General features: G+C 38.9%; 1 protein-coding gene across 2 annotated transcripts in view; it reads right to left on the bottom strand.

The window, feature by feature from the left end:
• Positions 1–162: 162 nt before the first annotated feature.
• The window catches only part of LOC138000176 (exocyst complex component 1-like), a 22,198-nt gene continuing 104 nt past the window's right edge, over positions 163–22,256 (bottom strand). Inside the window, exons 1-25 of one of the 2 annotated variants that reach the window (XM_068846395.1) lie at positions 22,208–22,256; positions 21,696–21,826; positions 20,932–21,027; positions 19,410–19,470; positions 18,398–18,457; positions 18,032–18,165; positions 17,123–17,248; positions 16,509–16,610; positions 15,831–15,963; positions 14,473–14,582; positions 14,140–14,289; positions 13,643–13,736; positions 13,117–13,340; positions 12,087–12,182; positions 11,502–11,596; positions 9,812–9,850; positions 9,100–9,141; positions 8,245–8,325; positions 6,664–6,799; positions 4,621–4,704; positions 3,748–3,901; positions 3,327–3,347; positions 2,503–2,627; positions 2,131–2,325; positions 163–906 (exon numbers count right to left, since the gene is read on the bottom strand). The exon at positions 22,208–22,256 is cut by the window's right edge and continues 104 nt beyond it. In XM_068846395.1, the coding sequence (XP_068702496.1) occupies positions 754–906; positions 2,131–2,325; positions 2,503–2,627; positions 3,327–3,347; positions 3,748–3,901; positions 4,621–4,704; positions 6,664–6,799; positions 8,245–8,325; positions 9,100–9,141; positions 9,812–9,850; positions 11,502–11,596; positions 12,087–12,182; positions 13,117–13,340; positions 13,643–13,736; positions 14,140–14,289; positions 14,473–14,582; positions 15,831–15,963; positions 16,509–16,610; positions 17,123–17,248; positions 18,032–18,165; positions 18,398–18,457; positions 19,410–19,470; positions 20,932–21,027; positions 21,696–21,826; positions 22,208–22,256 (2,691 nt within the window). In that variant the 3' untranslated portion in view covers positions 163–753. The remainder of the gene's footprint in view (positions 907–2,130; positions 2,326–2,502; positions 2,628–3,326; positions 3,348–3,747; positions 3,902–4,620; positions 4,705–6,663; positions 6,800–8,244; positions 8,326–9,099; positions 9,142–9,811; positions 9,851–11,501; positions 11,597–12,086; positions 12,183–13,116; positions 13,341–13,642; positions 13,737–14,139; positions 14,290–14,472; positions 14,583–15,830; positions 15,964–16,508; positions 16,611–17,122; positions 17,249–18,031; positions 18,166–18,397; positions 18,458–19,409; positions 19,471–20,931; positions 21,028–21,695; positions 21,827–22,207) is intronic. The other variant, XM_068846397.1, reaches the window with a different exon arrangement.

Below are 22,256 nucleotides of genomic sequence, written 5' to 3'. Positions count from 1 at the left end.
TAGGTTACCATAGCAATACTATGACCTGCTAAAAACACCCTTAATTTCAGCTTTAAGCGCTTATATTTAAAAAACGGCACGGTGAATTTGATTAGCAGGATAAGATGTAACTTTTGGCAAAGTTTAAAAAATTCTGTACATGGGGTTCAGAGCCACCTAAACTTTTTGTTCGAAAAGCTAAAATTTGACTTTATTTACTTTCATTGTTAACTTCAGTTTACAGTGTCCCCAATTAGCGCTCCAGCGCTAGAACCACCCATTACTACGAGAGCGAGTTACACAATTCCTCGCTAAGTAGGGAAAGCCTGGGTTTGCGGTTACGCGACTATGGCCTTTTTCACTGTCAGCCGGGGACCGTTTCTTCGAAAACTCCCGAAAACTCTTCGGGCCCGAAAAGACATTTACGAAACTTCTATTTGCTTGTTTTCACGATAACAAAAATAATGATTGTGGAGTTTTATGACTGAAACATCGCCGTTCTTAAAAGACAGAGTGAATTGTAACATGCGAAAAAGATCCGAAAAGTTTCGGGACTTTCGTAGAATGCGAGCAGTCTCTCTTTTGCACGAAAATCCGCCGTAGACTTCCTCCGTCAGCGCAACTTGCCGCTTCGACACCCGCATATTGCCTCGTTCGATCAGCGGATTCGAGAAACGGGCCCCTGATGTTGAACATTTTTTGTTCCTAGAATGGTCTACTTCTCTCCCTCTCTCTTCGTGAGAAGATGAATCTCGACAAATCATGCCTCGTTCCTTAGTGAGACTGAGCGATGTTCGAGAAATATGACAAGATATCGTTAATTGAGACTTCGATATTGATCATCGATCCGGGGTAACATCGCTGAATGAGATCATCAAAGTGCTTGTACTGCTGAATAAATTCATCCTGCATAGAATGCCACACAACCTGAAATGATGAGAACAAAGAAAGATACTGCTGAATGAAGGCAAGGAGGCCACTTGTTTACAACTCTGTCCACTTCCCAACACGGAAATTTATGTCCCCAGGTCAGAGAATACAGGATGACCTTCAATCAGTAAACACATCTTCCGCGGAAGGTAAAATGGAGTCTTGATTGGGTTTGAATGAGGCGTTCTGCACTAGAGCATACCAAAGTTACGTACGAAAAATGAGCATTCACTCTATGATGACTTCAGGGATCGTACCATTTTCAGCTTTTTGGGCCCGTTTCCCTTTTCAGCCGAAACCTTCAACTGACCAAAAATTTAAATTGTTTGGAAAACGATTGCCCAGCAGTGTGAAAATCCTCCAATTCGCCCTTGTCTCACGGCGGCCATATTGTCCCGGGAGACCAAAAGAGCTTTGTTTTACCACGCCAAGCCTCGCAGTGGAAACCATGGGGGTGAGACTTGGCGTGGTAAAACAAAGCTTTTTTGGTCTCCCGGGACAATATGGCCGCCGTGTGACAAGGGCGAATTAGGGGGTTGATGAAACAAATTTAACTTCCTTGTCCACATCTCGACAACGTTTTTCGTGAAGTAAACTCCACCTCCCCAAAATAATATTAGGGACCTTAAGATCTACGACGGCGAATTCAACGAAAACGTCACCTCAAAATATCACTTTGTTTTGTCATAATTCTTTCGCTGTTATTCAATCTCGTTCACTTCTTACAATTTGGGATAAGTATCAAAATAATAAATTGGTACGAGCAGTTACAAAGTGATAATAGACAATGAAAGATTCTCTGTTGCATGCTCATGTTGTCGTCAAAACCTCAAATTTGGTAATTTCACGTCGTCGTTATGCAGAATACCACAAGAATCCGTCCTAAAACCCGTGCTGCGTGTGCAGCACAATTATTTACGCTCTTTTAACCAATGATATCATTGTTTTGCGCCGTTGTTGTAGCCGTCGCCGTCGTAAAATCCTAAGCTCCCTATTAAGACATGGCTGGGTTATTTGCGCTTCTTCCTGAGCAAAATTGTGTTCATTGGTCAAGAGAGGGGAATTAAGGGGTGTTGTTGGTCTTTCTTGAAGTGGTGACCCAAAAGGACGAAATATCAGAGAGGTCGCAACTCCAGACGCCTTCACTGATTTAAAAATGCCTTTGCTAAAGTTGACAGCTCTGGTGGCAGTGTTTACATTCAACGCAATTTCCAAACAAACCTGAAGCAGATTCTCTTCTTCACACAAGTGCTTCTCAACCTTTTTGTATAACTGTTCCAATCCTTTCTTTAGCTCTTTGGCAGGGTATTCTTTGATGCACTTCCTTAGTTCTTGCTTACTGAACGCCAGTTGATATCCGACCTCGTCTTCTTTCACGCCTGCTGCTATACAATCCTGAACACCCTCAAAAAAGATCTGAGCGAAAGAACACAAATTCTTGTTGAGCCACAACGTGATGAAGAATAAATTGATTAACACTCAGGTCTCTCGGCGTGAACGATTAGCACAATAAAATCCCAACGAAATAAGTGCGAATTTTAAAATCTGTCCTCGTGGGTGCTGAACCATTCAAATGAGCATGATTGTACTTACATTCAGTTTCTCCATGGGTCTTCCCAGCATTTCACTGACGTACATCTTTTGGCTATCCAGATATTTCTTCTTTGCCTCTCTCTTTTCGTTCTCCAGGCATATTATCTTTAAACGAGTCAGCACCCCTGGGAAATATATAAAAACAGTTTTAAGTGAAGTCTTCATACTTTAAAAAATGAAAATCAATCCAGTAAACCAATCAAAACTCGAAGTAATTACACGTAGCCGACACAAAGCGAGGGAAAATGTGCACGCGCGAGCCACGATTAGTTTTGGTTTCACTTCTGATTGGTTGAAACGGCACGAGAACTTTGGACCAATCACTGAGTGAAGTAGAGTGGTTTTCAATTGAGTGTCGAAAGTAATAAGATAATTACTTTGGTTTTGCATTACTTCACTCACTGATTGGTTCAAAGTTCTCGCGCCACTTTTTCAACAAATCAGAATTGAAACCAAAACCAATCGTAGCTCGCGCGTGCACATTTTCCCGCGCTTTGTGTCGGCTACGGGTATTTACTTCGAGTTTTGATTGGTTTACTGGATTGTCTCCGTCCTTTTTGATTGGCCAAAGTAATTACTTTGGTTTTGGTTTTACGACAGTCCTTTGAAAACCGCTCTAATGCAAAACCAAAGTAATTCACTAATTATTTTCGACACTGAATTGAAAACCGCTCTATACCGTCACAATAGGACATATTTGCTTCTGAAAGGCAACCAATATGGAGGTATTTCAACACATAGTCTAAAGTTGGAAGCCATGGTACTCCTGATTCTGGACAAATGACTTGTGCAGGTGGGGGTAAGGCAAAAATTTTAATACTCACTAAACAAATGATGATAGTTTTCTGCAAATTAAAAGGAGATAAAAATAATGTTAATAAGTTGAGAGGCCTGTTGCAAGTGCATCAGCAAACAATTTTACATCAAAAGAGCACTGGTTAAACAAATATAGTGAGGAAGGAATGCAGCAAACTGAGTCCGCCGCCAAAGAGCCACTCCAGGCCTTTGCAACCCGAAAGCATGCGCTGTTCGATCTAAAGCACAGTCTTTGCGACGGCCAATCAGAACGTACGCTGACAATGTAGCCCACCATTAAGCGCGGGAAAAGTCGTGTTCAAAGTCTAAGAAAATAAGGCGAGTTTTTAAGCCAATCACAAAACGACAATTAATAAGAACCAAATAGTGATTAACACTGATTTTTAGGGCAAAAAATGTTGTTGGTAAACAAACGGCTTGGTGGCTTACCCATCATAACCACTGCCCTTGGTGTTTTTTGATGTTCTTCAGCCATTCGCTCCACGTTTACAAACACAACTCGAATCAGATGGTGGTAAGCTTTATCGAGATCTGTGCGGCGATCAGAGTTCTTAAACACGCTTTCTGAAATAACTGCAAATTCCTAAAATAAAAATGGACATGAATTTAAGCTCAAGCGTTGAAAAGCCTTGAGTTTATTGACTAGCTGGCAAGTAAATTCTTCACGGTAACTTTAAGTTGAAGGAATTAGCGCTCCTGAGTAGCTGTTGTTTAACGATAAGTTTCGAAGTGGAATCGATAGATCACGCATAATGTCAAAATTATGTAAGAACACGTCTTACGCACTCGCCCTTACGCCTCCTTTCAGTATCCCTTTTCTGTTCTTATCACATTTCGATATCACTGGTGATCTGCTAGTTTTCACTAGCGAAGCAAACAAAACCACAAGCATAACAGCTCTCATTTCACTGTAAAAACGGCCTCGACGCATGCATTAACACAAACAAAGCAAAAAGTATCAAATTTTCCTTTTCGTTTGCTTGGGCTTGTGCTTGCGTTCTCCTTACTCTGTATGAAAACGAGGCAAGGCGTAAGTCAAGGATATGCTTGTGTCGACGTTCGTTTTTACTTCGCATAACCTACTTAAGCTTGCGCCTGTACCTGCTTACTTGCTTGTGTCACCAGTGAAAAGCAGGCTTTAATGTGCTAACTCACGACCATATAACTTTCGCTCAATCCAATAAAGACTGAGTTGGAATTGCCAACAATAACGTCATTTGAGGGGTCTGTTCCAGACCAATCAAAACGTGCTTGAAACTGAACCCTGTGTTTAATTTAACTGTACAAAAAACACACACTGACCTCAAATTTTGTCACAAATGGTAAAACTCCACACTTCTTCGTCTTTTGAATCTTCATGTCCTCAATTTGCTTCTTCAGGCTTGACTGGAAAATAAAGAAAACACGACTCTTTAAAGTTAAATTCAAAGAAAAAAAATGTTTTCAAACGTAACTGATAAGAAATAAGAGCATATTAGAGAGACTGAGCCTTGCGTTTGCGTGAAAGAGCGTCAAAAATCTCTTATCCTAAGGTTTAATTCTCTCTCTCTCTCTCTTTGAGAAGTTGTTCTATGGCCAAAACCTTAGGCATAGGCTAAAATCAAACGACCTTCTTTGATTTTCAGCAAATCTCTGATTCAACCTAACATTTTTCAATACACTTTATTATATTACAGTGCTAACACTAACTACAGTGTAACAATGTTAATCTTAACTGGTTAGAGTGTAATGTGATGTGCTATAGTTTGTACCCCATATGAACCAAGTGAGCGTTAGCCCTACTAATGGAAATGGGCCCACACAAGGACACAGAAAAACTCTGACCAGGGTGGGAATTGAACCCACGACCTTCGGGTTAGATCACCGCTGCTCTACCGACTGAGCTACAAGGTCAGACGGGAGCAGGCCGTGGGAACTGAAGATGTGAAAGTCACGGCAAGGAACATGTACAAGTACAAGGAAGGGTTACGTTTTTACAAACGTTGGCCGTGTAGCACTTATATTTCAATAGACTTAACTAATTAGTGTGTGATGTGAAGTGCTAGTTTTGTACTAATGGAAATGGGCCCACACAAGGACAGAGAAAAACTCTGACCAGGGTAGACCACCGCTGTTCTACCGACTGAGCTACAAGGTCAGACGAGAGCAGGCCGTGGGAACTGAGGATGTTAAAGTCACGGCAACAAACAAGTAGAAGTACAAGGAAGGGTTACGTTTTTACAAACGTACATTACAATACTACCTCAACGCACACAACAGATTATAACACTTAAGTATAAATACATGTACATTGGTGATTATTGAGAATTCTGTGCGCTGATTGGGTGCACTTAAGCTGATTATTACGGGATAATCACGTAAGCAGTTTTTTTCAAAATGAGCGCAAGTAGTTTTGTGGAAGTGACAGACGAAGGAATTTTAATGTTTTTAAAAAGAAAATGCATACTTTTGAAATAATCACCTACGTAATTATAGTACAACAATTATTCACCTCCGGCTCGGTGAATATCGAGACAAGGTCGTGGTTTTTATTCACCGATATTCACTTCGTCTTCGGCGAATATTAAAATTGTTAAATACTTCCAATCGGCACTATAATACTACACATTCAGTTATCACTCCAGCAAAGTAAACAAAAAAAAACACTAGGGCGTACGAGAAGTAGTATTAAAATTATTAAGAGTTAAAATTGTTTTTTTTTACTTTATTTACTCAACAATACTGTGGTGTCTTAGTTCTCCTCCTTCTGCCATCTGTTTTGTTGTTGTTCTTTTGTCTTACGTGGTTATCATGTATTTATTTTGTTTGATTATGTTGTGTATTATATGTTGGTGATGTCCAGCACTTCCGGAATAACAAACAATGAACTAGCAGCTACGCACGAAAACCTCACGGTTATGTCGCTGCTAGGCATTTCGTTATATATAAGGTAGATTTAGTGTAAAATGTAATTGCAAAATTCATGTGTAACGTTTCTAAATATAAAAGAGTTAAATTTGTAAATTTTAAGGAAATGTGAATAAATTGATGTATTGTATTGTATTGTATTGTGACTAGTTAGCGACTACTGCTCTATCAGCGAAATTAAAGGGTTCCATTTTTATTATGCAACTCTAACTTATATTTTCTCGCGAAAAAACGTTCGGATTCAAATGTTCGTTTAAATTTCCTGACGTTTACAGTTTTGCCATAATCGCGATGCTAAATCTCTCATTAAACAGAAAAACTCGATAGTCACATTTGCTTTGAGTACGCTGGGTCACTGTTGGCCTTTACAACTATCTTAAACCCCGAAAAAAAGCTGAATAAATGGACTTCCACTAGATGACCAAAATGTTTACTTACTATAAACTTGTCAAAGAGTCTCTTCACGGAGATGAGGCAGTTGCCAAGCTGTTGACTGAGGTAAGACACAGGAGATCCAGACAGCTGAGTTGTGATTACAAAATGGCCAATCTTGACTAACATGTACATGGTGTTACTGCCAAAAACAAAAACCCAAGGACATTAGGACGAATTGATAAAACGATTGACAATTTGATTTTGATCGAGTATGTTTGAACAATAAGTTTCAGTGGCGTATTAATGACAACAGCTGGTTTTCACGTTCCCTCATCACCGCCATGTTGGTGGACGAAAGAGAAAGATCTCATATTAGCTCCTTTTGTTCGTCCACAAGCAATTGCAGACTGGGTGCAAACCATCTCTATGTTTAGACTCCCGCCCGTGTAAGCAAGAGTCTTTTCTATCTAAGTACTTGGCTATGATCGAGTTTGTATTATACTTAACAACTATTCACCTTAATGGAGGTGGCTAGTGGTGGATATTTAAAACCCTAACCCTAACCCTATAACCATACAATATTATTGATGAAGAGTAATTAGGCCTAAGCTAGATTAATAATTTATTAGGCATAAGCTTTGATCTTAAAATGTTTAGCTTTGTCGTGAAGGTTGGTAACCGACCTTTTGCAGTGTTTAATATTGTTTGTTGCCAAGTGTAAACAACATCGTCGCTCTTTGGAGGTTGGGTGCCCGAAACATCCAGGAGCTTCCACTATTAGCAGCCAGCTCCAAGATGGAGACTGCACCGATGGCTGGCAAAACCTGACAACCTAGCCATGAGCCCCCACGCCCCCGAGAAGAACAGGCACCCGTCACACTGATACACAGTGGAAAGCAGAGGGTGGAAAGCAGAGGGTGGGCAGGGAGGGAACAAAAACCGCTAAACACTCCACACACAATGCTCCTACTTCCCGCCACACTGATAAATAAGCGCTACAGCCCAAAGCACGAGGTATTCCACGCATGCGCAAGCATACTAAAACCACTGACCAATTGGCTGCAGTCGCTCCTACTTGTTTACTTGGTTAAACTTCGTTTAACCTCATATAACACAGCATTATCAAATTAATTAATTTAACCCTTTAACACCCGAACGCCAGACGATTTACTCGTTAATGGGGAACCCCTGGGAGTCAATGGGTTAAAGGTGTTTAAAATATTGTCCTTGAGCAGCTAGCGATGTGATGGTCAATTAAGTGTTTAGGTGATGAGTTAAATTAATCAACATTCCCAGGTTCGAGTCCTATGTCCATACGTTGTCTTTCCAAACAAATATGACCATTTCCTTTAATCCATATCAAGCTTTCAGTCTTCCAAATAAACGATAATAGTCAATTCAGAAAAAATTAGCAATTGTGTATATCAGATAAATTCGGGGGGGGGGGGGGGGGAGGAGGGTGGGTTGGTCAGTGGGGAGTGAAACAGGAAAATCTGGTTTTATTAAACGAGTTGAACATTCTCAGGGTCCTCACTCTTCCTCTCTTGAGAAAGGAAGAGAGAGGACCCTAGGAACGAGGTTGTAACTTGACCACCGTAAGCTGGGCTGACGTTAAGTCAGTTTTTACACAAAAAGAGAACATACAAATTGTCGAGTCTATCTGCAAAGTGGATGTAACTTTGTAACTCAGTTTCCAGTACGCTGAATAATCCTTGCATGATTTTCCTATAAAGGGATAAACAAATCCACACCAACATCAAAAAATGCAAAAACAGCTCGTTCATAGGTGATCTTGCAAGTCAAATTCAGCCAGGACCTTTTTCTGAGAGAAATCATGGTTCTTGGCCAGGACGGTTTATCGACGTCAAGATCACGCTACGAAAGAGCTTGACACTAAAATTCTGGTCCTGGTCATCTCGCCACCAGAAAGTCTCGTAAACAACCAATTCACACACAGAAAATTCTGGCGTGCCTATCAATGTCACGCTTAAAGTACGAATAATATACTGATGTCATTCAGTTGCTGTTTGCTCACAGGACCAAGGGCTGCTAAAGATAGTGGCGAAGTGACACTTCCAGGGCGAAATCGAATGGTGGCGAAATGACTTGCCAAATTTTACACCATCACCATTAGTTATATGCTTGTTGTGCAAGTGGCAGAAGCATGCAGTCTTGACTAAAATTAACTTGCATAAATGAACGCAACTTTAAGCTTGAGCCCCAACAGTTTAGAGTTTTAGAGTTTATTTTATCCTTGCATATTTATGCCTTTAATTTAAAGAGAAAAAACGTTGTAAAACTACTCACCTGTTTGAGTCAAATAGACTAGTTAAATACATGCCTTTTAAACAAAATCTTAACTATGAAAGTTCATTAATTAACTTCTTGGCTTATAGGCTTATTGCTAATTTTATGCTAAACTGGCTAATATAGCAGGCTAGCAGATTTAATTTTTAGCTATGCGAGTGCAGTGTGCAGAATTTTTAATATTCCACATACTTCATATCTTCTCGGTTTTTATTGATCCGCTGCTTTCTTCGTCTGGAGGAATAACAGTTAAACGACTTGTTAACATTTCTCTCTATTTATACCTGAGGTACACGTTAGCAAGTTAAAATTCATTGTAATGAATTAAAATCATCTTGCTGGTGAGGAAACCAAATACATGAACATACAATGTACAAGGAAAGCTAAAATGTTTAGAATATAAAAAGAGTTAGCCAGACAAACGTTAAATGTTTCAACCGTCGCATTCCTGGATCGACCTGGTTTCCAGGGTCTCTCCTTTTACTGTCTCCGCTAGTTCTGAGAAGAAAGACTCTGGAAACGAGGTGTCCATTGTAAAAGCTGGTAGCATCCTCAACACAAGCACTTCATGCATATATAGTTGCTGTTGTATTTCTTTCTGCAACAACTTTAAAGCAGAGAGGGAGAAATGACTGGAAAATAGGTTCTCGCCTTTTTCGTTGAGGCTGGGAGACCTCGTGTCACTTAAATAACATGAATACAGAAAAAAGAAGAAAGGAGAAAAAATGGCAGAGGGGAGGGTAGGAAGAGGAGGGAGAAGGATAAAACAGGGGGAGGGGTCAGGAAGGAAGCTGGTACCAATTGTTTCATTATTGTCGGACAGTGGATACAAAAACCTAACGAATACCAGCCAATCTTTTTTGTCTTTGCTTTCGTGCTTTTAAAATTCAATTAGAAGACTTACCTGACTTCTTCACTCAAAGGCATTCTTTCCTTCACATCCCTGATACGATAAATAAAATAAAAGCAATTACGGTTCTCACTGAACATAGTTAATCATAAACAAATGCAGCAACATGCACTGTGGCTTCGCAACCGTGTAACCTGAATTCTACCTGCCTCCTGCTTCTTGCCATTTGAAGTCATTCAGGAATTAAGAGAGGCTCTCCACGAGTGACTCATGGAGAGGAGGAGAGAGCTGAAAGTCAGGCAGCGTGACGATGTTGGCTTGTTATAATCGTTTCCTCAGGACACCTTCTTTTATTCCCACCACTGTATTAGATTTACATCAGTGTGCCATAGAAATACATGTAATGATGTTGGCTAAACGCAAGGTTGGAATCCTACAAAGACCCTGCTGCTTCAGCTTGATTCTACTCTGGTTTGAATAAATCTGAATGTACATGCAGCTTAGAAAGTTACGATTCAAAGACCCAATTGCGTTTCAACACTCCTGTCCAGTGTCTTCATCAGGGGTGATTCAATGTTATCGAAGGAGTCCTTTTATATGCCACCAATTTGCTAAAAAAACGAAAGGACGCTGGATGAAAAAGTTTCTTTTTACCAAAATCCAAAGAGGTTTGTCTGAAGTTGGATTGTTTCTTGCCAGGCCCTGTTATCTATAGACATCCAGCAAAGGAGCAAGACGAAATAGAATAAGAGAGTTTTCATGCTTTTAAAGCCTGCCATTTGCTATTTCAAGCAAAGGAAATGATAAATCTCTGTATTCTCCCAACTAACAATTGCTGGTGAAATCTTAATCAGAAGGAACAATGCTACTCGCATTCAATCTTAAGGGTTTTTCCCCAGGGTATTCCAGTTCTGCCTTTAACAAGATGCCTGACGGCGTTTACGTGGGATGCTGCTGTTTGTGTCAAATTTGAAGGTTGGTTGCAAAGGCGGTTTCCTGATTACATTTCGCAAGAAAATTAAAAGAGAAATGCAAGTTGTATGTCCTACACTGACAATACAAAGCTTGACAACAGGCACGTGCCTAATTACCATATGAGACTACAATGAAAATGACACTCGAGCTAATTTTTAACGTGGTCTGCCGTAGGCATTCCATGTAATGAAATTGCAAAGGAATTTTAACTCAATCCCTTTAATCTACTTGAGTCCCTGTTTACGAGACCACGACTAGCACTTCAACTATCTCAAATACTACCGACTATTGATCAAAGTCTAACATTATACAGCATTGAAAGGCTCATGCATTTCAACCATCAATCAAAAATTACCGCACAAACAAAACGAACTTCAACACAGTTTTTCGAGTGACATGCGCACATGTAAAACGTTTTCTACACTATCCAGATCAAACACCAACTCACAGTTTACGACACCTGGCTGCGTGCTGAATGCGGAGATCATTCATGGACGGTATAACAGTTAACAGTAGAAAGCTTTGTTACAACACTGAACACACTATAACACGGAGACATGAGGCACTTAACCGCACGATCTCCTGAAGCCACGCGATGGTAATTTAGTCCCTCGGCTGGGGACTAGTGACTAGTGCGACCAGTTATTTTCATAAATGAACAACAGTAATTCCTTCTAGATCTCTAATATCTGTGTTTCCACTACCATAATTATTTTATACTGAGACATAAAGTCAGTTTACTTTATTTATATGTTGCCGCCCTACTTACGTTGGGTCTGTAGATCTTGGTGACACGGCTTTGCTAGACACTGCTCCATCAGAAGAGTCCATTCCAACTGTACTGCTGGATGAATCAGAGGAGGGCTAAAAAAACAAATGGAAAAGGAAAGGAAAGGAACTTTATTGGGGACACTGTCAACTGAAATTGACAATCAAAGAAAATCACGTCAAATGTTGGTTTTAGAAGAGAGGGGAAAACTGGAGTTCCCGGAGAAAAAACCTCTCGGTGCAGGGAAGTGAACCAACATAATTGCTGAGTCTGGAATCAAACCCAAACCACATTGGTGGTAGGCATGTCCTCTCACCACTGTGCCATCCCAGCACCAAGGCAAGGCAACAAGACTTAAAGGTCAAATCCACAAAGACAGGTTGAGACTTAAAATTTATAATAATGAGCAGTCGCCAATATTCAAGACCAAGGAGACTTGGAAAAGAGAAGGATTTAGCCTGTGATTTTCTTTCATTACCTATCCGCTGTCGCATTCGTGAGTGGTTGAGAGAAGGTGATTGCTTACACGTCAGTCACCTAAAATAAATCACGTTTTGGGTTTCAAGGTGGAAAGAAATCACTCACCTCAAGTTCAACCAATGTAAAGTCAAAGAACTTTTGAACAAACTCCTGTTCAGCTGTGCAGACCGGCTCCAGTTCCATTAAAAGGATATCAAACACCTTAAAAGGGTGAGGGACAAAAATCTTAGAGAACTGAAGTGGGCAGCCACTGTGTAAATGCTAGAAGTCTGACAAAGGGTGTAAAAATGATTGAGATATGCCGACCTCAGCCAATGCAGTCCTGTAATGCAGTGCTTCATGAACACTAAAAATTCTCACCCGCGCATGGCGCTGCCTGTGTTCCCGCACTTACTGCAGGGAGGCAAGCATGTTCCGTCACCTTGTGCAGGCTGCCTATATGGGCTCTCCAATTGATTTCATTATGCATATTTTCATGCTTCAAATAGGAGCGCATGCTTTTACCTGGGCTGAGTTAAACACGAAGATGAACTGATTAAAAGGCGTGGTACCTTAGTAACATGCAAAATTATGATTTGTCACTCAACCGTGGATGGATACAGAGCTCTGTGATAATTTGTGTGAAAAAAGGACCCTAGAGCAAGTTTCAATGGAGTGCCGTAAAACCAAAACTTAAGTAATTACTTTAGCCAATCAAAAAGAACAGAGACAATCCAGTAAACCAATCAAAACTCAAAGTAATTACACTTAGCCACGATTGGTTTTGGTTTCACTTCTGATTGGTTGAGAAAATGGTGCGAGAACCAATCACTGAGTGAAGTAATGCAAAGCCCAAAGAAATGCGCTTATTACTTTTGCCACTCAATTGAAAACCGCTCTAAAGACATAGTGTTTGTAATAGGTGGTAACAGGCTATCTGTTGTTCCTTTTCTTTAAAATCCCCAGTCACTTGTCTCACCCTAGTAATATCTTGTAGGCTTCCGTTTGTGTTGCCATTTGTTGATCGCCATCTTGGACTATCTGAATCAGTCATGATTGAATGATTTCATACAAAAACAGAGGTTTGAAGTGACTCCTTTTATAGTGCCTCTTTGCATTTTGGCAAGAAAAGAAACAACTTTGCCCAAAGACAAACCTTTTCAAATTTTACTCTTCCTTCCTGCAGCTGATCAGAGGAATCCACAGAACTCATGGAACCTGATCTTGATCTTGAATCCGAGCCAATAGAATACGAATCGAGGTCCTTTCGCTCCTGTGCCTTTTCTCGTTGTCTCAATGAGCCCCTGCGAGGCGTAGGACGTGGGCTCATTTTCGGATCATTTACTGCTGAAGAACCTGTCATCCGGAAGGCAGTGTAAGCTGTGATATGAATCCCAAGAAAAAGGAAAACGAGTTATACTGAAGGCATTGTTATACCATTTATCTGTTAGTCCTTAACTGACAGCTGAGCCTGTAGAGGTGACAGATCTTCATCAACCATGACATCCGAAATTCACACTACATGTAAAAGTGACCACTACTTCCGAGTTTGGAGAAGCTTCTGGTTGTTTTAAAAAGTCCACAGAAACCTGTTAGCTGGATAATTACGTGCATAAATACGACTTATGCTGATGACAATTATGATGATAAGTTACACTCAACATGGATTAAAAAATACTCACTTCTGACTCCCTTGGTTAAGGTACGCTGTTTAACTCCCTCAAAGAAATCCCTCAATTCTCTTTCATACACCTTGCTGAGGGACTGAGAGTAGGCCTGAAAAGAAGAAATTAAAGCTGGAAATCCTTCAAACTGATTGCCTGGGCTTGATTGCACAAGTGAGCAGCTGTAAAAAATGAGATGTCTGTAAACCTGGGCAGGATCAAGATCTATCAATGTGACCATGATTTACTCTAAGTACTGTGGAATCAACTCCGCTATCTTCTTTTCGCGGGGCATTAAAAAACGTAAAAATAAACAAAGATATCTAGCCTCGAAAATATCGTGCTCTAAATCTCAAGGACAGACAGATATGCCACAGCTCTTTGGTTATACATGTACTCTACCCCTTGACTATAGTTTTACCCAATGCAGACTGACCATGGCCAACGAATAATGTAGATGAGCTTTTGCATCCAACATAACCATCCATAAATCATCCTTTGGAGATCATGCTTACCTGACAGAGCTCCTTAAACACCTCCTGATCTACTTCTTTCAGCCACTTCATAAGTTCAGAATATGGAGCCAGGTCCTTATGACAAGCAGAATGTTTAGGAAGACACAGTTCACTGGGGTTTTGTTGTACAGTGCCCTCAACTTCTGCACCCTGTAGACAAAATAACTTTAAACTTACATGTACTTGTGATACACTTGTATAAAATGGTAGCATTCATTCTTTTAATTAATATCCTAGTTTTAAGTGTTATCATCTTGAGTAATAGATTAGGAATAGAAATGCTAATCAAGCCAGCTAAAACCAAAGAATAATTAAGAATAACGGACATCTTACATGCCGCTGAAATATTTCAATAAGATGGAATTTCAAGCGCTGAGCAAAATCACTGCTAATCTGCCAAAATCTTTCTCTCTGTTCCTCCACGGCTCTCATTTTAGTTAAACCTAAAATGTAAACAAATTATATACTTCACAAATTAAGGCTCCTTAGAAGTACTTTGCCATTTGATTGCTGGTTTGCTGTATCCAAGGAGACCCAACTACAGAGCAAAAGGTTCCATTCAAAGCCTGCACCTTGATGGCTGTATAGCACCTCCAAACAGATTGGACCACAACATCCTGTGCACTATCCCCTACTCCTGATATTTCACAGGGTTCTCATTAAGTGCCGGCAGCCGGCTAAAAAACGGGCTACTTTAAATTTAGAGCCGTCTACTTTTCGGTCATAAACTTGCTATAAACAAGTGGCACTCGCTTCTCCCGCCGCCTACTTTTATATTTAAGCCATCTACTCCAAAACTTATTGAGAACCCTGATTTCATTTTGCAACAGTATATTGGATAAAAGGTGCCATCAGTTGTATTATGTAGCATGAAGATAAGTGAAGAAATGAACAAAATAACCACCTGTGGCCTTCAACATCCCCTAAGTATTTTATGCAAAAGGCTAAGGGCAATTACTGTCTTTTTCTGAAAGAAATTACTGAAAAGTCTTACCACAAAGGCAACACATTCGCTCTTTCAACTACACTATAGATTAATGTAAAACAGCAGGGGATTTCAACCTGTGACTTATCATACTAAGTCCGAACGTCTAGAAATGAAGCCAATTAAATGCATGCCAAACATTATTAGTACCTGTGTATTAAAGTCTAAAAAATTAATACAAACTACCTTTTTACCACAGATTTACCCTACATCTTAGGGTTGTAGAGTATCTTAACTGTGTATGTTTAAACACATTAACTGCCTGTAAGAGAGCAGTTTGCAATGTATACTTATCAAAATCAGGTTGCCTCAGTTAACTAGTATATATCAGGACATAACTGTGTCACTGGCAGGGCCAGGCCATCCAATCCATTCCTCTCCCATAAGAAAACAAGTTAGTACCTGTGCATGTATATAACACACAATGTGAATAGCGCTTTCTGTGCAATGATCAGATAGCTCAGGGGTGAATAGCAAGATAGTGCTATTCACCTCTGAGCAAATGGAGAAAAACAAAATGGCTTCCTGTTTCACTTCGGTCATTTGTGTGGTATATCATACTAAGATGATAATAAAAACTATTATTTAACTCAGTCTGGGTGTGAAAATTATTTAACAAAGCCACTATTCACTTTGGTGAATTTTAATTCAATGTGCATTGATAATAGCCTCCATTCTAAATTGGCAGGTCTGTTACTGTATGTACCTGGACTAAAATCAGCCTGCAGTGCATGAAGTACAACAAAAGCAGCCTGTGTGCTCTCTCTAAGTCCCACTCCTTTGGATAGATCAGCATTCTGAAGGGCTAAAAGGTTACCCTCAGGAACATCCAAAATACCCTGCCAACGAAAAAATGCCTGTGAGCTCGGTTTAGGGAAGGCAAGCCCAAATTACAGAAATCATCGGTTAATTACAGTCAAAAACCTACAAATTTCCAAGGCATTTTACCTTGAATAGTGATTACCCTGGTTTGTTTGTAATTCTCTAATGAAATAACATCAATTTTGTTATTAAATGAACACAGTAAATTAAATGGAAATGAGATACATGTATCTAGGAGTCTCAGAAGAAAATATGCAAACTGGTCCAAGATGAAAGTTTACAAACCGAGCCCTTTCAGGGTTGCAAAAAAAATGACTTAACCAATATTTCCCCAGTATGGCCCGAGCGAGCTAGTTCAATAACATCTGTATCTAGGCTTAAAAGACAACAAAGCATGTGTTGATGGATTGCATCTTGGTGTACCAAGACTTCCCTAGTTAAACCTATAATGGTCTACTCTTCTTACTAAGTCAAAACAATTTCAAATGGTTTTAGATACTGTCGTTATATCAGCAACTACACACTGTCAAAAGGTAAAAATACTGCTAGTGTATTTACTGACCACTAATGTTGCAACTTCTTCCAAGAGCATCTTGCGGTTTCTGCTCTCTGTTACCATATGTTTATCCTTGTCCTCCATTTGTTCCATTTGAGCACGCACCCCCTGGACATTAAATTTTTTCAAGCATCAGAATCAACCCCATACAGTATTCATGAGCAACTTTCTGTGCAAGAGGTCCAGTTGTATCATTCTACAATTTATCTTACAAGACAGTTTAAGAAGCTTAATTAAACAATGGCAGCTTTTGAACCTGGGTCAGAGTACAATGGACATAGCTTAGCAAAGCCCGGGCAACCAACTCCAACCCCCTAACACAATGATGAAACTTAAACCCTTTGCTAATCCAAACAAATTACAAATCTAAAAGCAAGAAGTACTGTAAGTCTTGCTCTATCAATAAACATTGAAGCAAGAGAAAGTTATTTGCAGTCATGAAGCCACTTAAGCAGTTGCGAAAGAAGCCTGAAATAATCCAGGCTTGAGTAGGACTCGAACCCAACACTGCACAATAATTTTGTGCTGCCCTTGCTCTAAAAAGTCAACTGAGTTATCAAGCCATCCAGGAGCCAGTCACTCACAAGTTCACTGTTTAAAACATTTACGAAGTTACCTACTCTGAGCATGGTATCATAGCCAGTAAGCCGTGTATCCAAATGATCAAGCTCATTCAAAGCATCATTCAACAACTGCATTAACGATTCAACCTGTGGCTCTGCATCCATGATGGAATGAATATTGGCCTATTAAAGAATATGATACCTGTCATTGGTGAAGAAGTTGAAAAATACATTGATATGACAGTTTTACTTCACCCTCAATGCAAAATAGTAATAATAATAATAATAATAATAATAATAATAATAATAATAATAATAATAATAATAATAATAACAACAACAACAACAACAACAACAGAAATTTTTTAATTTGCCCTTCCACGGATGAACCCAGAATCGTTAGTACACATTCTTCCATCTGAGCTAAGCTGGTGCTATGGTAATGAATCAGATCCTGGAACCAATATGTTAGCTGATGCATTGGTCAACACTTTATCAACAGTCAACGGTTGGATCATTCTGCTTCGTTATCATAACAACTAATGCACACTCTTTATTATTAAAATTACTTTTTATGGAAAATAAAAAAACCCATTAAGATCTCACAAATTAACACAACCATTCAAAGAACAGTTTACTTCTGGGCCCAGTTGTTTGAAAGCCAATTAACTTAATCCATGATTAATGTAAATCTAAACTCTTGTTTCCCGTTTTCAACTTTTTGGTGAAAGTTCTGTTTGCTTTTTTTTTGTTTTTCAAGATTTACTTCTTCTGATGTAAAGTTTCACCAAATATCAGCATTGACCAGCATTTGGGAGTAGAGAAATAAACTCCTTGGTTAAATTTTAATCTGGGATTAGCATTACCGGTAATGGACTTCTGAAACAACTGGGCCATGATCGAAATGGCTTAATGCTGCCCTGTCCCAGAGTAATCGTCACCCACATTTTAATTCAATTTTGTTACCCCATCTAAAACTGATAGATCCTTGGAGAGCTGTTCTGTGAAAGCTTCAATGTTGCTGATGGCATTTTCAGTCTGAGAAATCATATATTCCAAGTCGTTCTCTTCTCGCTGTGTTAACTCCTGATAATCTTCACCTAAAAATATAAACATTAATAAGTTATATTTAACAAATGAATGTAACAAGCATTCAGTTCTGATTTCAATTACTGCAAAGTTTCTATGGCTAAGTTACCCTGGCTTGCAAACTACGGCTTCCCACTCAGAACAGTTACCCAATGAGAGACCTAATGTAAAAATAATTATTGATAGTTTCAGTGTTTGCCAGTGGGAAGCAATTTTCTCTTCACATGGATTTACAATTATTACCTTCAGAACCTTCATCTGTATGCTGCTGAGCTCTAATGCTCTCTCCACCATGAAAGCCATCTAAAATGAAAAGACAAGTTTGCTTGAATTTCAGATGCAAAATTAATAGATGCAGTAATCAATGAGGATGTCCGGTTACCTCTAAAATAAATAATTTATGACTAAATCATCTTCCAATAAGTATCATTATTTATTTTAATTATTACTAGACTAAGTTCAAATGCTCCACAAATGAACTAGCAGAGACTCAAGGGAGCATTAGATCATTAAACTACAATGATCCTAAACAACAAAAAAGTGGAAACCTTTCACATTGTTTATCTTTCATAACTATGTCCTATTGTTCATCCATACTGAAACTAAATTATAAAATAAAAAAGAATTAAAAATTACTTAGAGCGAGTGTCAATTGAGTGTCATAAAACCAAAACCAATTACTTTGGCCAATCAAACAGGACAAAGATAATCCAGTAAACCAATCAAAACTCGAAGTACTTAAACATAGCCAACACAAAGTACGGGAAAATGTGCATGTGCGAGCCACAATTGGTTTTGGTTTCACTTCTGATTGGTTGAAAAAGTGGCGTGAGAACTTTGAACCAATCACTGAGTGAAGTAATGCAAAACCAAAGCCATTGGCTAATTTACTTTCGACACTAAGTGTGTCACAACAGAGGGAATTGAGCCAGGACAGCTTAGTGATATGTGAACTTAACCGTGCCTAAATCCTCTGTGGCCCGGGTTTCAACCCTGAGCTCCGAGGTCATATGTGGGCCGAGTTTCAGTCGATTTCAATCTGACTTCCATGGGTTTTTGTCGCGGTACTCTGGTTTTCCTCAGTGAATTACATCTGGCTGCGGGTGGATACCCTATATAGGGATAACCACAATCTGGTATCCTTCCCTTTCATTGAATTGAATGAATAAAGTTGAATAAATAAATAGATAAATGTAAATAAATAGATGACTGTCTATCTGACTGTCATTGACATTCAACTGTCAACATCAATTACCATCAATCCCTCTAACATGCAACAAAGTTGGCTTCCTCTGCGTCAGATGCCTTTCGCATAACTACGTAAAGAAGAGAGACATCAATCAAGCCTAAATAATAATAATATTATTATTATTCTGCTATATATTATTATGCCATTTTACCATATTTGGTAAAGAGAATGAACAAAATATGAGTCAGACACAGTAATACACTGTGGTGTCCTGGTATGACTGGTTTAGAACAAATACGAGCGGAATGGAAGTTTTTCAGTGAAAGAAATTGTTTTCAACACAATGCAAAGCCTGAGAATTTAGATTGCCATCGTGTGTCACCTATCACTTCATCTATCCAAAAAAATAAAGGACATTTAGCTGGCTTTTTGAATGTGCTGTTTACATCGTTCACATGTGCCCTGAAGGATACTAACATGATAACTTTTTAAAATACTCTTACCAAATAAAATTGAAGCAAAATAACACCTTTTTTGTAGTGGAATAATAAATCTCTTATCCGATGGTTTAATATATAATACTCGTGGACATTTTGCTCTCTGCATTCCTACATGAAATATTAAAAGAGTTTTCATTTGTGAAGACTTTTTCAGAAGAATTAGCCTTAGTAGTGGTGAAATTTGCGTATCTCATGCCAACAATGCTTTAAACCTGTTTCCTATTGCCTATTGCCTATTGCCACGTGAAGAGATAACAGCACAGATTCAGGCTGCATCATGTGCAATGGGGAGACTTAGGGATAGGGTTTTCAACTGCAGAGATTTGACAGTAGATACAACGTTTAAGGTACATGTATAAAAGTAATGCATCACCCCGCTAAACATGTATGGAAGCGAGACCTGGACCCTCTACCATTATCATATAAAACTTCTCGGAACAGTACAGCAAAGGTACTTGAGATCTATCCATTCTTAAGATCACATGGGATTACTAAATCGCAAACAATGAGGTACTGGATCGTGATAAATCTGCAGATGTCAAGATAATTTTAACCAGAATAGACTGCGTTGGATAGGCCATGTTGCGCATATGCCAGAAGAGCAGCCTGTAAAGGCACTTCTCTATGGGGAACTGACAGAGGGTTCAACAAGAGTCAGTCATCCTCTTCTTAGGTATAAGGACACCATAAGGACATCCTCAAGTGTGGGGGTGCACTAAATACATGGAGAGCAATCGTAGGGGACTGGTTGGCCTGGCGGAGGTTTACAAGTGACGTCTGCAATAAGATCGAGAAAGACAGGCGACAGAGCAACAGAAAAAAGGGCTAATTTACGCCACAAATGAGAAGCAGAAAATGAAAATTAACTCTGAACTTTCACTGCTAAATGTTTTAACTCATTATCATTGATTTGATGTGTGTTACCCGTGTTGGGTTATAAGCGGCTTACATTACATAAATCAACGGTTAAAAATAGCCCAACCCCACTCCCATAACACCATAAATAATAATATTATTCTCTGAACGATTGAATGAACGACCTTTATTTAAACACGATAAAAGTATGAGTTACAAAAATCATGACAAACCTTCCAAAGTGCAAGAATGAAGTTGTTTTTGTCCTGTACACTGCTTGCAACCCACTTGTACGTCTTGTCGAAATGGAGGTGAAACTCTGGATTTTCCTAAACCAAAGTGTTGAAAATTGGCATCTTAAATCAACTATTACATGAATTTTCATTTGTAAACGGCAATAAATGAAAGTGATAGTATAATAATAATAACAATAATAATAATAATAATAATAATAATGGTAATAATAATAAATTAATAATAATAATAATAATAATATCATTATCATTATCATTATCATTATTAGTCAGTTATTGGAGTTTGATACCATTTGCTGAAGGTTCAGAGTGTTATTCTTGTGTCTCTGGGTTAAACAAGAAGTAATCAGGTAACAAAGCCATACAAAGTGTTTATATAATATGACGAGGTAAGCAGATGTTAATGGTCATATAAAATTAAACCTGATAATGTATAGTTAAAGAAAATTGGAGCATGTAGTCAAAGAATTAAATGCACTGCCAAGTGTATACTTTCCAGCTCTAATAAAATTAATATTCATTAAGTATGTAAGAGGATGTGAGCAAAGCTGTGAAAACAGCGAGACGAAACACCAATACATGTATGACCCCACCACGCCATGCATTGAATACTAAGCAACAAGGGTTGGATTTTGAGATTAAATTGTCGTTTTAGGTGTTATTTCGCTGTTTCGCTGTTTTGTACTTTAGTAATGTCCTCTGCACACAAGTTTTGGAAGGTTGTTAGCTTGATCTACACTCACATTAGTTTCATCTTTGCCATCAATGAGCTTGAGATCCTTCAATCTCCAATTTGTTCGCTTCTTCTTATATGTCTCTTTCTCAGTCTTTTTAACTTGATATATGGATACGGTTTCTGGCTTCACCATAGTCACTGTGAATTGTACAACATGTACATGACTATAAGCTTAAAATGCTGAAAATAATGTAGCCGAGAAATGCAATAAATGCATTGGTGCGTTTGGTGCTTGCTAATGACAAAATGGGGACTGATTTGAACTGAAAGTATTGTACTTTTGCCTATACCAAAAGGAATTATAAATAAGAGAAGCTTACACTTCATAATTAAAAAAAAACAAACAGTTGAAGATAACTAAAATTTCACGCTGAGCATCCCCAGATTTGAGTTTAAATAAAACCCTGAGAACCTCATGACAACTGATCGACAATCGCCTTTAAATAAGCTTAAATAGCAACCAACAGCATGGTTGCTACATGGATACAAAAAAAAACCGACAGCACATGAGATTCATACCAGCCACACAAAGAAAACTTGCTTTCTTTTTCTTTCCCACTTTTGTCAC

Source organism: Montipora foliosa, chromosome 4 (genome assembly GCF_036669935.1).
Source record: "Montipora foliosa isolate CH-2021 chromosome 4, ASM3666993v2, whole genome shotgun sequence".
Lineage (NCBI taxonomy): Eukaryota > Metazoa > Cnidaria > Anthozoa > Scleractinia > Acroporidae > Montipora > Montipora foliosa.
This window is presented reverse-complemented; position numbering and strand designations above follow the sequence as displayed.